This window comes from Embiotoca jacksoni, unplaced genomic scaffold (assembly GCF_022577435.1).
Source record: "Embiotoca jacksoni isolate LCO1_2020_lvr unplaced genomic scaffold, fEmbJac1.0.p SCAF_9, whole genome shotgun sequence".
Lineage (NCBI taxonomy): Eukaryota > Metazoa > Chordata > Actinopteri > Embiotocidae > Embiotoca > Embiotoca jacksoni.
Genome location: NW_027185447.1, coordinates 16,544,023 through 16,559,945, shown reverse-complemented (window position 1 = coordinate 16,559,945; position 15,923 = coordinate 16,544,023). Strand labels below are relative to the sequence as shown.

General features: G+C 40.0%; 1 protein-coding gene across 1 annotated transcript in view; it reads left to right on the top strand.

Annotated features, from left to right (window-relative positions):
* The first annotated feature begins 79 nt into the window (after nucleotides 1–79).
* The window catches only part of LOC138192905 (uncharacterized), a 31,092-nt gene continuing 15,248 nt past the window's right edge, over nucleotides 80–15,923 (top strand). Inside the window, exons 1-7 of the mRNA XM_069140583.1 lie at nucleotides 80–99; nucleotides 755–771; nucleotides 2,024–2,104; nucleotides 2,366–3,536; nucleotides 3,659–3,950; nucleotides 4,191–4,499; nucleotides 4,616–4,796. Coding sequence (XP_068996684.1) covers nucleotides 80–99; nucleotides 755–771; nucleotides 2,024–2,104; nucleotides 2,366–3,536; nucleotides 3,659–3,950; nucleotides 4,191–4,499; nucleotides 4,616–4,796 — 2,071 coding nt within the window. The remainder of the gene's footprint in view (nucleotides 100–754; nucleotides 772–2,023; nucleotides 2,105–2,365; nucleotides 3,537–3,658; nucleotides 3,951–4,190; nucleotides 4,500–4,615; nucleotides 4,797–15,923) is intronic.

Genomic DNA, 15,923 nt, shown 5'->3' with positions numbered 1-15,923 from the left:
TAATGTTTTTTATTTATTTTTATTTATTTTTTGTTATTGTGTCATAACTTATTTAAGAGAAATAACCCAAAATCCACCCATGACTGATCAAGGTGGACTGTAAATCAATGAACGATAAACCACGGTTCTTCCCGCCGGTGGTGAGTTCTCGCGAGATTACGTTTCAGCAAGATAAAGAAAATGGAAGGCTGCGCTAGCTGGGTAGCTGAACGCATCTAACCGTAAGTGGAAATGTGTCATTTACATCGACAGCGCGAGTTTCCTATCTGTCTACGATCGTTCACCCATTTTAATCCTTTAGGACGTTGTCGTTACGGACAATCAGCTTCGCAGTTATTGCCGGGTAGCGTAACAGCTAATGTTAGCGGTCAGCTAACGTTAGCTGCAGGAAACAAATGGTCGATCGCCACCACAAACAAAACTCATCTGCTGCGTTGAAACTATAACTCGTGAGTGTCGGAGGTGTTGCAGAGCAAAAGGGCGTTTCATTTCTGCGGTTTTTTTTTTTTTTTTTTTTTTTTACAGCCGACTGAGATCTGGTAGGTAAAAACGTAAGGCCTGTTGTTTCGTTTCCGTTTTGCTAACCAGAATCAAATAAGTTTGCAGTCCAGGGCATCGTGGACGAGCTCACCTCGTTGAGGAGCCTTTTACATAAACCACCCATTTGCAGAAGGGTCAGTTTTGCTATGATGGAACTGGTGACCTCTTTTTTTTTTTTTTTAGGTATTTAACACCAGAGCTGACTTGACGTGAGACGTAATTCAAACTCGAGTAGGTATTTTAAATTTGTGTTGCAAAATGTGCGTCGATAACAAATTGAACATTGGGTTTGATCCACGTGAACGCGTTGCTCCGAGTATTCCCCGATATATATTATATTGTATATAATAATAAAACCACAGTCACACTTTTAAGATGTGGAGGGCCAGCTACTCACAGAGGAAATGGATTAAAAAAAAATGATTCAAAGTTATCTGCAGCAGTAACAGAGAAGCACTTAAAATTGTGTGTTGGCAAATATATAGATCTACTGCTTTAGTATAAGTAGTCGTACCACAGGATGTAACAACTTCAAGTCAATGTCTAAAGTAAAAGCGCATGTTAGCTGCAAAATCTTTAAAAAAAACAATTTAAAGTAAAAGTACTTATGAAGCAAAGTGCCACTTAAAGAGTGCAGTTTAAAAGTTTTACATACTGTTAACAAGTTAAATGTTACAGTGGGTTATGTTTAAAAAGATATGTTTTGTACGTGAGTTCATCCTTTATAGGTCTTGATGGAACTGCTAACAACACTCAGACATCTGAAATATGACAAGAACCACCAAGCAGATGCTGCTTTTTTTTTTTTTTTTTTTTTTTTTTTTTTTTTTTTTTTTTTTCAAAGGGCAACAAAAAAAAATTGGGAATAGCTGTTTTAGTCTTAAACAATATATTTCATTTCGTAAGCTTTTCATATGCTTTTTGCTCAAAATCTTAACCTGAAAAACAACCAGGAAAGTATAAAGTACACTGTTTCCCCCTGAATTGTAATAGAGCTGAACTACAAAGTAGCATAAAATGGAAATACACATGTAAAGTAGAAATCCCTCCCAAATGAACTTAGGCACATTTATTATTTGGATAAATGCGCTCACATTAGGCCACAGCAGATGTGTGACGCCCCAATGTTTGTGTTGCTATGATTTTGATCAAAACCAATTGTTTCTCTTTCTCGTCTTCATTAGTAAGACATGTTGGTGAAGCTGTTTGTGAGCCTATTCAATTATTAGAAATTCCAGCTACTACTATTCACCCATTACAGAACACATTAGCACAATATTATTCAACAGTTGTTTTTGTTCAACAAAAACTAACATTATAACCTTATTAGGAAAGTAGCATTTATGAAAGTGCCGTTGTTTTGAACAAGCCAATTACATTTACAAAAAAATTCAATCTTTTATCTACATTTTTATTACTTTTCCTTTTTTCTTTCATCTAATGCAGATGCTTTGGTGTATTTTAATCTCCTTATTTTTTACAGGTACACAGAGAGACAAGTGGAATGACACTTCACACGCCCTGACGCTTGGCTGCTGCAGTCATCTGCATGTAGATCGTGGAGGTACTTGTTTTTCTACATTTAGCCCTTAACCTCTCAAATAGTGTCAATTTCTTTTAGATTGTGTACTAACTAAAAAAAAAAATCTTTCTAGGTTTGGGCAGGATTGGTACCTGTAGATGTCAGTATGGACCCAATGGAAAATAATGTTATTCATGATAATAATTCAGGTACAACAGGTCTGTGATTTGCCTAAATTGACTGGAAAGAAAGACGTTTGTTCATATTTGTTTGTTAATTCAGTGTGTTTCTGTCTCCCTATAGAAGAACAGAGGAGGCAGTTAGAAGAGGCAGAGTCGAGCGTTAGGCCAACCTTGTCACAGGTTAAAAAGTCCTGGGGGTTCAGACGGACAACGATTGCTAAAAGGGAATTCATGGATGAAGTCGGAGACCTAACCCTCAGTCCTCCAATTGTTCGAAGAGGCAGAGGTCGTAAAGGCAACCAGACAACCCAGATCACTACAGACACCCAGACCACTACAGAGACCCGCTCCTCGCAGAGAGCTCGTACAGCTAGGAGTGTTATAGATGACCTCCAGTGGTCTGCCCCATCCTCACCTGTCGCAGAGGATAGCAAACCGGCATCAGAAGCTTCTGCGGGAGGGAGCCTTGATCCTACCTTATGGCAGGATTTTGGCTCTGCATTTCACACTGCCTTCTCCCTACTCGGGGGGGATGAGGGCCTGTCAATGACAATGTCAGATGCCCTGGAAGTCCCAGACATTTTAGAAGCCACTGATGCCATTGAGGCCCCTAATTCACAGGCTATAGAGGAAGCTGAGGTGTCTGATAATGTGGATGACATGGAGGTTACACAACCAGTTGTCCCTGACAGTGTGGAAGAAGAGAAGATCCATGATATGATTTTGATCTCTAGTCAAGAAGACGATAGTGATAACATGACACTAATACAGATTAAGGAGCAGTTGGCTTCCAATAGCAGGCAGACAGTCACAAGGGGTAGAGGGGGTAGAGGCGGAAGAGGAAAAGCCAGAGGAAGGGGGAGAGGCAGAGGAAGAGGACGGGGAAAGGGTAGAGGGAGGGGTAGAGGAAGGCCAAGGGCAGTGGAGTTTGAGTCCAGCACTGCAGACGATGAGGACAATGATGAGGACAGGATGATGCTTGTTAGTCCAGCTGAGCAGCAATATTTACTAGAAGAGAAAAAAGAAAATGATCCCCACATATCACCTGTGCACTTTAATATCACTCTGAGTCCTGCTCAAGGATCAAGCTCAGACTGCATAATCATAGATAGTGATTTTGACCAAACTACTGATGTAACACCTGGCCAGTATGATGATGCACCAGAGGAGGAGGAGGAGGAGGAAGAGAAAAAAGATGCAAAGAATGTTGAAGAGTATTCAAGCATATCAGACTCTGAGGGATATGACTCCAATGCTCTGTACTGCATCTGCCGACAAAAACACAATAAGAGGTACGTACTCGATTCTGGAAATATGCCCTGTTGGCCTGAGCTGCTCTTTCGGAGATTTGCATACCTGAACCATATGTCAGTTTCACTTCCTGATCACCGCTGTTTGTTCACTGCTTTTCTAGGTTCATGATCTGCTGCGACAGTTGCCAGGAGTGGTTCCATGGCAACTGCGTCGGTATCAGTGAGTCTCAGGGCCGTAAGATGGAGAGGAAAGGCCAAGAGTACATCTGCCCCCCTTGCAATACAAAGAAGCAAAGCCAACTCCTGCCTGAGTCTCATACTCAGCCAGACCCTGAGCTTAGCTCTCCTGAATGCTTCACAAGTCCTCCTGCAGAAGAAGAAGTGGAACAAGAGGAGCAGCAGGTGGAACAAGAAGACCAGCAGGTGGAACAAGAGGAGCAGCAAACCAGAAAGGTTTGAATTTCATTCGGATTGTCATTCACCTCCAGATGGCTCGCTGATTTTAGTTACAACAAAATGAAAATAGCTTATCAACTTGTTTGCCTCATCAGTTGGCTTTTAGCTTCATCTCCATCTCCAGTGTGACAGTTCATGTGTATTTCATCATCAGTATAATATTTGTATTATTAGTCACTGACTGATTTGCATGAAGGAAGGCAGTTCTCTGGGTTTAAGATGAGAATCTGTTTTCAGGAGAATGTAGTGGTCAACACCGCGGAGGAGGAGGAAGAGGAGGTGGAGAAGAAGAAAGAGCAGGAGCAGGTTCCAGTAAGAAAGTCAGAACCTGAATCTGAAGCTGACATGGAGATAGACGGCTCTCTTCCTCTCTGCATTGGACCTGGCTGCTCCAAACAAGCGCTACCAGATTCTGTTTACTGTGGCACTGACTGCATCCTTCAGCACGCTGCAGTCACTATGAAGAGAGTGTCCTCTGTCCCTAAGGTGCCCAAATCCAGAGGACGGCCACCGAAAAAAGCTGCCGTGGCCAGACCCCCTGCAAAGGTAGGCATATTTAACATTTAACGGCAGACTGAGAAGAGTTTGAGGTGTGTAATTAATATGTTCTTTTGGTGGGTCTGTGTAGTATTTTTAACTCGTTCAAAATATTTCCAACACAGGCTCAGAGGTCAGGTCGGATGTCAAAAAGGTTGGCAGCAAAAGCTGGGGAGGAAGGTGAAGAAGAGGAGATAAAGAAGGAGGATGGAGAGCAGGAGGCGGCTGCATCTCCTGCAGCCTGTGACCCCAGTCTCACAGAAGTTCAGACCACTTCCATACCATCACCTAAGGTTTACACAGCGTGTATGTACCATTCAATACTCATACACACTCAAGCAGTTTACACACCACGCACAAAGGGCCTCTTTTGGCATTACAGATGTTCCTTCCCCTTTGAAGCATTACACAATCGACACACAGTCACACATACATACTTATTCATGTTCTCTCTGGGATGACCGATAAGTAGCAGGGGTCAGCAGTGGGTAAGTATGTTCACTTTTATAGCCTTTCTGTCGAATCTGAATGTCCAAAATGTTTTGCTGAAGCATTTTTGAGGAGTCACGATTCAAGTATTAACTAAACCCTCTCATTTAAACCAGTCTCATAACTGGAAAGTGCTAACTGAGCAACACACAAACAATTGTGCAGTGCTGGGAAGGCAGGGTGCTTAACCGTCGCTGGTATCCCATGTTTTGAAACACTGGTCTGATGTACAGTTTTTTCAGAGGTTTTCTGCAAATTCAAAGGTTCTCACTGAAAAACATTCATGGCCATCAATGAACGATTGAATGATGTACACAAGTTGAAAGCAACTTTTTTTTTGGCAACAATTTCTCATTCTGCAAACATGCTTTGTACATTGAACTCGGCTGCTGGCATTTAAGAGTATGAAGAACTCCTACTACTTCTTGAAGAGCTACAAGAAAACTTTACAGTTCAAAGTTCAGGGTCTATTTTTCACCAAAAACATAAACACATAAAACATACAGTCCTGCTCACATTCAACATGCTCACATATTCACAACATTGCTTGTCATTTTAATAATTTACCACACATTTTTTTTTTTTTGTTATATCCTCCAAACATCCAGTTTAAAAAAATTAGATACTCAAAATAGTTTTCGAAGTAAATGTGTAGATATTTAATAAAAAACACAATAAAATCTAATCTTCTTTAAAAGTAAGGAAAGTGCTAGAAATATGGCCAAACATAGATACAAAGAGCAGATTTATACATGCTCCATTATCTAAATTATTACGTTCCACACACTTTATTTTATTCTGCAGCCTGAACGTGGTTTATGCCCAGAAGCTTGTTTTGATTAAAATAGCATGCATAAGGCTAATGAAGCTATTCTTCTTTTCTTTTCTTTTTTTCAACATATAGGAAATTAATAGTTGGTTCTTCAAAGGATCTGTACTTTAAAATAATTTTGTCAAGGATAAACATACAATGTCTTTAACCTTAAATCAAACACAACTCACATAAGAAGCTCCATGACGTTTCTGTTTAACAAAAGAGAATACTCATCCTGTCTAAACCACGATGACACTAAACAAATGTTTTGAAATAGTCTGCTTTCTTCATCGACATTTCACACACTTTGTAGACCCACTGCAGTTCTTAGTATGCCTTGCTCACAGGCATCAATCTGAGTCTCCCACACATCAAATCTGCACTGCTCCACAGTGCCATCAAATACACTGGTTTTATGAAGCCTGTTTAAAGCTGGGGTAGGCTGTTTTTTTTTGTGTTGGGCAAAAATTCAATGATAACCTCTCAGCATATTGTTATTTAAGTGATCTGAGCGAATGCTAGACTCCTGCACATCCTCTTGACTCTTTATTCACTCTTTGGAAAATCTAGTCTGTGACAGAGACTTTCGGCAAAACACAGTTTGTTTTTAGCAAGAAGGTGTTCCTATTGGCTGTTGTACAAATGCAGATGTGCATGGACATCTGTTCAGATATTCATTGGTGGAAACCATTCTAGCATTGGCAACAACTAGGAGACATCGAACACCCCATTTCAACTGGTTACCAGAGCAAAGATGTTGCACCACGCTGAGGTTCAGGTGTCCCCAGATGAGGACTCTGCACTGGCCTCCCCACACATCATGAAGTCAAGTGTCCTTCCTGAAGCGGGCTGCCAGAAGTGCGTTGCCCAGGTGGAGATAGTGGTGGAGGACACGGGGTTGTCCGATGGCAATAGTTGGGGGTTGTTTCTGACTGCAGTGCCCGTCTGGCAAAGCGACAAGAGGCCCAGATCCGCGGAGATCGCGTCCCTCAAGAGACCCACACAAACGTCAAAGGGAGAACAACGAATGGTGAGGGGCTGAGACTGTCCGGACCTGGAGGAAGGGAGGTAAGCTGTTGACCAACAGACACCCCCACCATTCGGCTTGGGGCATCTGAGCAGGCAGTTTGGTGGGAGGGGCTTAGAACAGAAATTGGAGGGGTTAGAAGTGCAGGACATGGGTGGCATTTTCAAACTCTGCTGATTTTCTTAAGTTGCCTTTCCCAGAGAACTCCCTACCCCAGCTTTAATCATGTCCAAGTGCTAACACCATATTGTTTTCTCAAAGTTGTTCATCTTTTCAAAGGAGGAGCCCCATTTTCAAGCTTCATACCATAAGGATGCATTTCTTGTTCAAACAGCAGTCCGATGCCTCTAACAGGCAACATCTTGCAGATTTATTTTGTGGGCAGTTGCATTCAGTGTTGAGAATTCATGAAGTGCACTTCATTACATATTCATACAGCAATTTACAATGGTCCTTGCCTTTGTGACATCCTCAAATAACCTTCCTGGTATCTCAAGGAAAACTTGTTTTTCCATCAAGTCTCTTCTACAACGTCGAGTGCCTTATCCATCAGTATTCAACACACAAACACACTCTTCAGCCTGTTGTTACACAGACACACCAGTATTACGTTGTACGGCATCCTGAATGAATAGGGACTCTCAGCTGGTATGAAGGAGGAGGAAGAGGGAGGTACAGAGCTGCTACAGAGGTGCAGAGGGCACAGGGCACAGGAAGATTCATCAGTACAGATGCTAGAATGAGGTTCCACCTGAAGTTCACAGGAGAGTCCGTGGGAGATTTTCAGTCATATTTCCATGAAGATTTTTGAAGTGTCAACTGGCCAGTGTCGGTAAAATGTTCCATTCCTCTGAGCAGGTGTTCACCCAGCTGCAAATGAAGAATTGCAGTTCAACACATGCAAACAAAGTCAAGATGAAAGATGGATGCAGTTATAGTGTTAAAAAACCCTCCTTGGGTCATATCGTGTCACATTAAGTCCCATTACTAGATACAATATAATGACACAACCATGCGATTGATGTTCCAAATCCCAACCTCCTTTGTTTTTTTGTACAGACAGTCACAAAATACACTTCTAATCATATTTTCATACATACAGACAAAAGCACACAACTCTGATTTCAAATACCAATCATCTCCGTGGTTTCGTTTGCACACTGACCTGGGGTCTGCTTCTGTCGTCCGTGAATGTTGTGCAAGTTTACGCTTTGCTGCTTGGAGATAAATTGTAATCTTTAGCTTAACCTGCAACGCTCATGTTTTAAAGACCTAAATAGGTTGAAGAGTGAGAGATGATGGATTTGTGGATCAAAATATCTAAATGCTAGGTGGTTCAGTAAGTTGCGATATATACTGATGGCAAAAATATATCTAACCCCACAAAAACAAACAACAGACAAACAACACAAAGGAGTAAGTTTTCTTTAAAAACCTGGAGTCCATTTATCGTAATTGTCCATCGGTCCATCAGAAGCCTGGTTGATCCCTGGTCGCAGCCACCTCTGCTTGACACCTCATGGAGCTGTGAGCCTCTGAATGTGCAGCTGAGAGGTGCTGTCACATTTCTGGAGAAGGTCACGACTAAGCTGCTGGCTCCTGACAAGGCAATGTTCAGGTCTTCAGCTGTCGCGTCACAGTGTCTCAACGGGGTTGAGGTCAGGAGATGATGCAGGTTGAGACAGCATCTTCACACCAGTCTTTCCCCCCAGGCAGTGGTGACCACCAGCTGAGCATGGCCTGATGAACCGTGGTGTCACTGCATGTGACGATTTGCTCCAATTTCCTCTCTGCAACACATGACGTCATAGAACTCGGGAGTCTAAACTGTGGCCTTTTTTTATCAGTGACCTGAATTTCTAGGTCAGGAGCTTTTTGAAGATGACGAGCGGCTGATGCTCCTGGTGGAGATCAAACTACTCCCGTTGATCTCTAGTTTTGGAGCCTGGTCATAAAGCAGAAGACAAAAATATTTATGTGAAAGAAACCAGCCTATCTCTATAGTTCCCACTTAGTACATTTTTTTCTTTTCCATCAGTATATATAGCAAAACATTTCTATTCCCTACAATATAACAGATTTTTCCATTTTAGATATTTAAAGTGACTTTTTCAATTTGCCAAAACAACCTCTGTTATTCAAATAACCTATCCAACAAAAGAAAGAATACCTAATCTCAAAACACAATGTTTGGTTCAGGAAGTTAATCCCTTTATATTTTTTAAATGGTAAAATGAGGAATGCTTTTTCCACTAAGATGGTTTTTCCAGCAGTACAGACTTCCATTTTTTGCATTTGACACTTTGATGAGCATTGAGTAGTATTTTTGCTAATATGCACAGTGTGGGATGAAACGTGTCCACTTTGTCTGTGGACTTTTATAATTTCTGCAAAAAATGCAGAATGACTGATTTCACCTAACACTATAAGCAAGATGGTTTAGTCAAAATGTTTTTACGTCAGGCAGTGACATAATAGAGTTTGAACATATTGGAAAGAGCATAGTTTTTTTTTTTTAAATTGTTTTTTTTTTTAAGTATGATTGATTACTGTAGAGCTTAAAGTTACTTTCAGTCATTCATTTTCAGCTGGTCATGAGTCACATGACCTATTTTTTCTATCCAGATGTTCCTTTATATACACTATTTAAGAAAAACAACTTGTTTTAGGTTATTGTCATAGAATCCTTCTTAAAAACATGCCCTTATGTTCAAGTACCTTTAATATTTAGTACTTTGTTTGAAATTGTTTGAATACATATAACTCATTAATTAGTAGTAATTGCTCCAAGATCAAAGAACATTTGATTTGCTCGAGTGCCATTTTGGGAAACATTTGATAAGCTTGTTTCTACAGAAAGATGCTCTTTTCTAAAACCATGAAAAGAAAAACAGTAACAGAGTTACCGCTCACTGTTTGCAGATAAAATATTCAGCGCAAACAAGTGTTTTTTTTTGTGTTTTTTTTTTAAGATACAGGGGCTGCTCTAAAGAGAGGGAATTCTGTACTTTAATGAAGCTACACAGTGGTAAAACTTTAATTTTCAAACACAGAGACAGGTGATTGCAAACTACTCAAATTTGTCGAATTCCAAAGTGTCAACTTGGACAGGCAACCCCAGAACAAGAGCGTGCCCGAAAGGTTTAATTTCACACATAGACCCATTTACAGCAAATTTCTTATTACTGTCAGAAATTTGCTATTAAAAGACTTAAAACTGGAGAGACACACAAGAGGACCAAGTGCACTATCGGTGCTCCAACCAGCTGCAATGTTGTTGCATCACTGTCAGAGATAACTCTTGTGATGTACTGTACTTGATCAGTAGGAGACACTGGCTTTGGGGTTGACAGTCTGACTTAAACTCTCAACATTCATTCAGAGTAGTTGATTGTCACTTCCAACATATGTTCTGACCCGGGTTTATTACTCAATAGGGAGAAAAATAACAGCATGTTTAAATCCACCTCTAAACAATCGTACATGTGCTTCATAAAGGGTTTGTACCAACAACAAAGACAACTCATCCATAGATAATTTAAACCACAGATGACTCACACTGAACTTTGATTAAAGGGTTCATCATAATCGCTCATTTTTGTCTGATGCACAATTGTTTTTGCTCTAAACTGTTGATGTTGTTTTTGTAAATAGTGGCTCCCCTCTGCTTCATAGTAATCCTCCTCGGCATTCAGTTGAAATCTTGTTCTTTGTCGCCACAGTCATTGTCACACTTCAGTCACAGCGAGTCTTGATGTGCGTCACAAAACACAAACGCACGAACATAAAAGGCCTTGCTGCAGTTTGATTAGTCTGGAGTCACTGGAAGGAACAAGGTCTCCTGTTTTTATCTGGTCTCCCCACTGCGAACAGTGACATCTTTTTAATACTTTCCTAAATCAATTCCATGATCGTAGGAGTTGTAGCTTTTTAAATAATTGCGTACTTGCATGCACATAATTCAAATTCATTCCATGACTTTGATAGAAATGTAGTGAATTGTATCAGCCAAAACCATTTGAGACAGTCTGAAGGAAGCTCTCCTTGAGAGATGTTTATTTGAAATTTTTCCTCAACTTCTCAAACCAATCTCAAAGTTTGGGACACATCCCAGAGTGCAGTGCTGTTTTTTTGGGAATTCATACTACTTTTACATGACTAATCCACTCACACGATGCCCAAATGTTTTGGTTTGAAGTCTGGTCAAGAATTCCCAATATGCATCACATACACTCACATTTTTCAAAATATCACAATCAATCGAAATAGAAAGTTAGGCATGTTTACTTGGTAGTAAGACAAAACATGTCGTTGAATTTTTCCTTGATTAAAGTATTTCTTACAGTGGATTGTTTTCCTTCCATGAGTGTTCATTTAGACTCTTGTGTTCAGCTTGAGTGCAGCGTGTAGCTGGCATGGGAAAAGGCATGTGAATTGTGTTGATTACCGTCAGTGTTTACAACAGTAACAAGTCAGTCTAGGGTAGTAATGTGTTTATTTTACTGTGGTTTAGTGCACAAGTACTGGAAGGTGTTGGAGGAGGGAGTTGAGAAAGTAATGTCTGAGCAAAACACTTATTTACTACGACGGCTGCCAATAACGTCAGACTTTGGGATTTATTTGTGATTTTTCTCTTGAATCTCCTTTCTAGCTCTTTGCTACATCTTAACGTGCTCCTTCATGTGCTCGCAAAGCTTCTATGTCCTCAGCGTGCTTTTAATAATTTCAGCTCCTATGTCTCAAGCATTTTATTGTAAAGCACAAGCACCCTCTACTGGCAAAACAAGTCATGTACAGCCACAGAGAGAACACCACTGATATTCCCAGTGTTTTACATTCTTTTATGTTTGCTTAGTGTAAGCAGTGAACTTAAAATATGAATAATTAAATATTATATCATTGTTATTAAGACTTCACAAGTGTTCAGGTTTCAGTGGTTATTTATAGAAATTTTAAAACAAAATCACTCAAAATATTTAAACAAAGACTAAATAGCCCCATCAGTTGCACCGCTTTTAAAGCGTTTGAAATGTTTTCTGAAGTTGGCTTTAAGTGGGTTTTATGTATCCCACAATGTTTCGCCCACCAGTGATTTATGGGTATAAATACATACAGTACTTGTTAAAACACCATGCCCGTGTCTGTACAATTGTTCAGTTTAAAGGATAACTACGCGCTTGACATACACAAACTCTCCTATTTGTTATACTGTCTGCTGCCCCTGAGGGAAAATCCTATGTAAACCACCCGACACGTATATGATGACTCACGAAGACGCCACAATCGTGACTAATCACGAGCTCTCCTGTGAGAGTAAATAGGGACCGAACCACACCGTCTTCCCTTCAGTGAGCCCCGTAGAGATGGAAAAACTGCCAGCAAGGGAAAGAAGGTGCAACATTCAGCACAAAACTGAAAAATGTGTCAATATATAAAAGGAGGTATTTATTAATATTGGCTCAAGCATAAATTATCTAAAAGCCTTCATACAGTGGGATTTAGTTGTCTGACTGAAATAGCTTTAAAACTTTGGGAAATACAGAAATTTGGTGATTTGCTTTTTTGCTGGCAGCTTCATTATCGTGTGTTAATTCAATGTACTTTAAGGCTATGCAGGCATAAGCTGGTTAGGTTTGCACTTCAAGGAGCCACTGCTTTCATTCAAGAAATAGCCCAGTACATTGTCCTCTGTAAATCTAATAACTGGTTTATTTCTCAGACTTTATGTGGAATAAATAAACAACATGTTACATGCTGATTGGAGAGCTTTAAAGGTGCACGTCGGAGGATTTGTTACTTTTGAACAAAGCCAGGCCTCCTATTTCCCACCGCTTCTGGTCGTTATGTCAAGAATTCTCAGCCACAAATCAGTATTTACCTGAAAGACCTCCTAAAATGACAAACTTGTTTTAAGCACAAAAAAAAATTGTTCAGTTCAACTCACTGACAAGTTTAGAGATCCGGTCTAGCAGTTATGCTATTGAGGATGATGTGTTTTCAGATTTTATTTATTTATTGAGGTGCTTAGTCAGTGAACTGCAGTGGTCTCAAGTTTGAAATTAAAACCTGAATATTAATAGATTAAAAAAAACAAAACAGAAACAAAATCAGTTTGTATTTTCACAATACATTTACAGTTGGAGTGGGAAAAAAACTTAGGTTTTCCTTAAACCTAACATGCTTTTCTGCCTGTTAGGTTTAAGGAAAACAATAGAACTGATGTAAAGTAGCTTTCTAAGCAAAATTTTACGTGCAAGACATTTTGGAATATTAATCTCCAAATTCTGCACCCTTTCTGATTTTAAAAAGAAACAAAGACAAAAGAGCAAAGACACAATTCACCTGTTCACAATAACAAACAACTGAGCACATACTGACCTGTAGCAAGAAAAATATCAATCTTGAGAGCCTCAATACTATTGTTTGAAATTTGGAGAAAAAATAAGGGTTGACCCTGTCCATACATTCATTCATGTCTGCCCAAAGTAAATTTACTGAAATGTTAGTATGTTCTTTCTTGAAATTCAAGATCTCTAGTTGTAACTAGAGCATACATACAGATTAACCAAACAAGCCTATTCTGTTCTACAATTGTCTTAAACAAAAGACAAAATTAACAATGGTGAAATTAATTATATACAATGAAACATCATACCTGTAAATAGTTTTGGATGATTTTGAAGTGAGAAATTAATCATTGATATGGTGCCTATCCAAAGACAAAAATTTGTATTGGTTTCTTTCATGGTTTGATAAATGAACTAGCAGTGTGGTGTGTTTTGTTCTCATGTCACATGGTGCTTATTCTGTCTGTCCCACTGTCTTCAGATATTTGCTGCAAATATCTAAAATTTTGGGATAGAGCCATGAATTGTTTGGGAAAAAAAGACTTAATGAGCTGTGTAAAAAGTGATCGATGTTGTGACTTCAGTTTGCCTGATTGGACCTAGATTATGACAATGCCGGTCATTATTCCTAGATTTGGTTGCTTGGTTTTGTTCAGTGATTAATAGGCCTATGCATACACTATATTGAGTGGAGGTATTGATCCATGTCTGCAGCTACTCGCAAGTTAAAATTAAGACATATCAAATCTGCTGAAGTTTATATAAACTTTGGTTAGGGCAATGGGACTCGTGCAAATGTTTTTATAATACAGATCAGAAAGACCAAATTGCAGTGTTATAATTGGTTTCCTAATATTTAGTGTTTGTCAGGAAATCCCTTTTTAAATGTCAAGAGTACAGAGTGAAGTAGTCAGATTTCACTTTTCACAATTATTATCATCACCAGCATCAAATAAAAAGACTAATCTCAAAGATTCCTGCCTCTTAAGTTTTATTGATGGGATTCTGTGAATATTCTTGAGGCAATCTTGATTTTAAAAAGTGTCCGCTTTAAATAAGATTAAACATGAACTAATAAGAAAGGTTACTGGATTCATAAAACATCTTAACAGTTAAGATTGCTATTAAGGTGAACAGTTGTTAGGCGAGGAGGACAAAATGGCTACCTAAAACTGCTACCAGTGAAAAGTTTAATGAAAGATAATGTTGGGATCAAAAATTATATTGTGGTAGGACATGGACAAAATCGGGTGGGCCTACCTCCAAGAGCCAACATTTTTTTTTGGCTTTTGCTTTTGCTGAAATTGGGGATTATTACCACTTGTAGTGCTGGGTTTCCAATCAAATTGTCAGATCTACCGCTCGTCCAAATAAGGTCACTTCTGGCTCCAAACAACTCCGTACTAGCAAGATGGTGACGGACAAAATCCAAACTCAAGACTTCATAACGGCCGTTCACAAACCAATCGCTGACGTACTGTTGGTTGCTGCCTGCTCCAACCTCACATTCAGACACACAAGCAGAAGAAGTCCAACCATACGTAAAGGTACACAGAGAACAAGCTGACACAATGGCTGCATACAGTCACACACCTGCAGAAGCTCGTCCGCTCATACGGGGTCATAATATCAAAATGCAGATAGCATAATATCTGCATTGATATAGACAATTAAAAAAAAAAATGGCAACACAGCAGGGATGAAGACTAAAAAAAAAAATCTTACCTGTTATGACCACATGGTTGGCACTGAAAATATTTAGTTGTGGCACTGTTTTGTCTGTTGTGTTCAAGTGAAATCATTTGGAAAGTCCAGCCTGGTTTGCTGTTGACTGTTTGTCAAGGGGATCAGGGCCTCTAGCCCACCACTCATTGAGGTGAATCTGTCACTGCAGCTCAAGATGCTCTCAAGGCTTCTTCGAGTCCATCACAAAAAAAACAACAACAACAACAAAGTAACAGCTGGCAGGTCGATTTGTGGCTGAATTAGCAGCAATATGTCACATAGCACCGGTCATGGTGCTTCATTTAGTGTAGGGCCATTTGAAGATACAGAGCAGGTCAGGGTCCCCTGATGGAGAGAGGGAAACTTTCAGTTGTCTTCTGGAACATCCTGAAGGTCAACGTGGTGATGGGGAGGTGGCACAGACTATAAACTTGGACGTAGGTTCGGGGTCGGGGAACATGAGGCCAATGCGGAAGTGCCTTAAACTGCAATACCAAGATGGGCCACAAGGGGTTGGCTTCATATAGGCTGGCTCCGTAGACTCCCATTCAACTTCTCTCATGAAATACAAAGTGAATAAAGTCATAATGGTGTCATTCCCCGGTCATCACTGTTTATTTGTTTTTGCAGTCCATCTGAAAATAATCCTGTCATTAATTAGAAATTAGGCCTCAAAAAACTATTTTTGGGGGCGTGTCTGTTTGATTAACAGGCCCTGATAATGTCAGGTTTCCGCTACTGGCCGGCGGGGCATAGTGCCCTCAGGTTCCCACTCAGATAGTCAGATCCACCGCTCGCTCCTCCCCAGCTCGTCCAAATATGGCTACTTCTAGCTCTAAAATAGCAAAGTGGCGACAGTCAAAATACTGAACTCAAGGCTTCAGGACGGCAATTCACAAACCAACGAGTGATGTCACCGTTGGCTGCTGTTTGTGAGGTAGTGGGTTACACAACAGCAGGTCTGAAAGACAAAATGACATCATGTTGGCTCCAATATCAGTGATCACATATGTTGATGGAACTGACAGTCT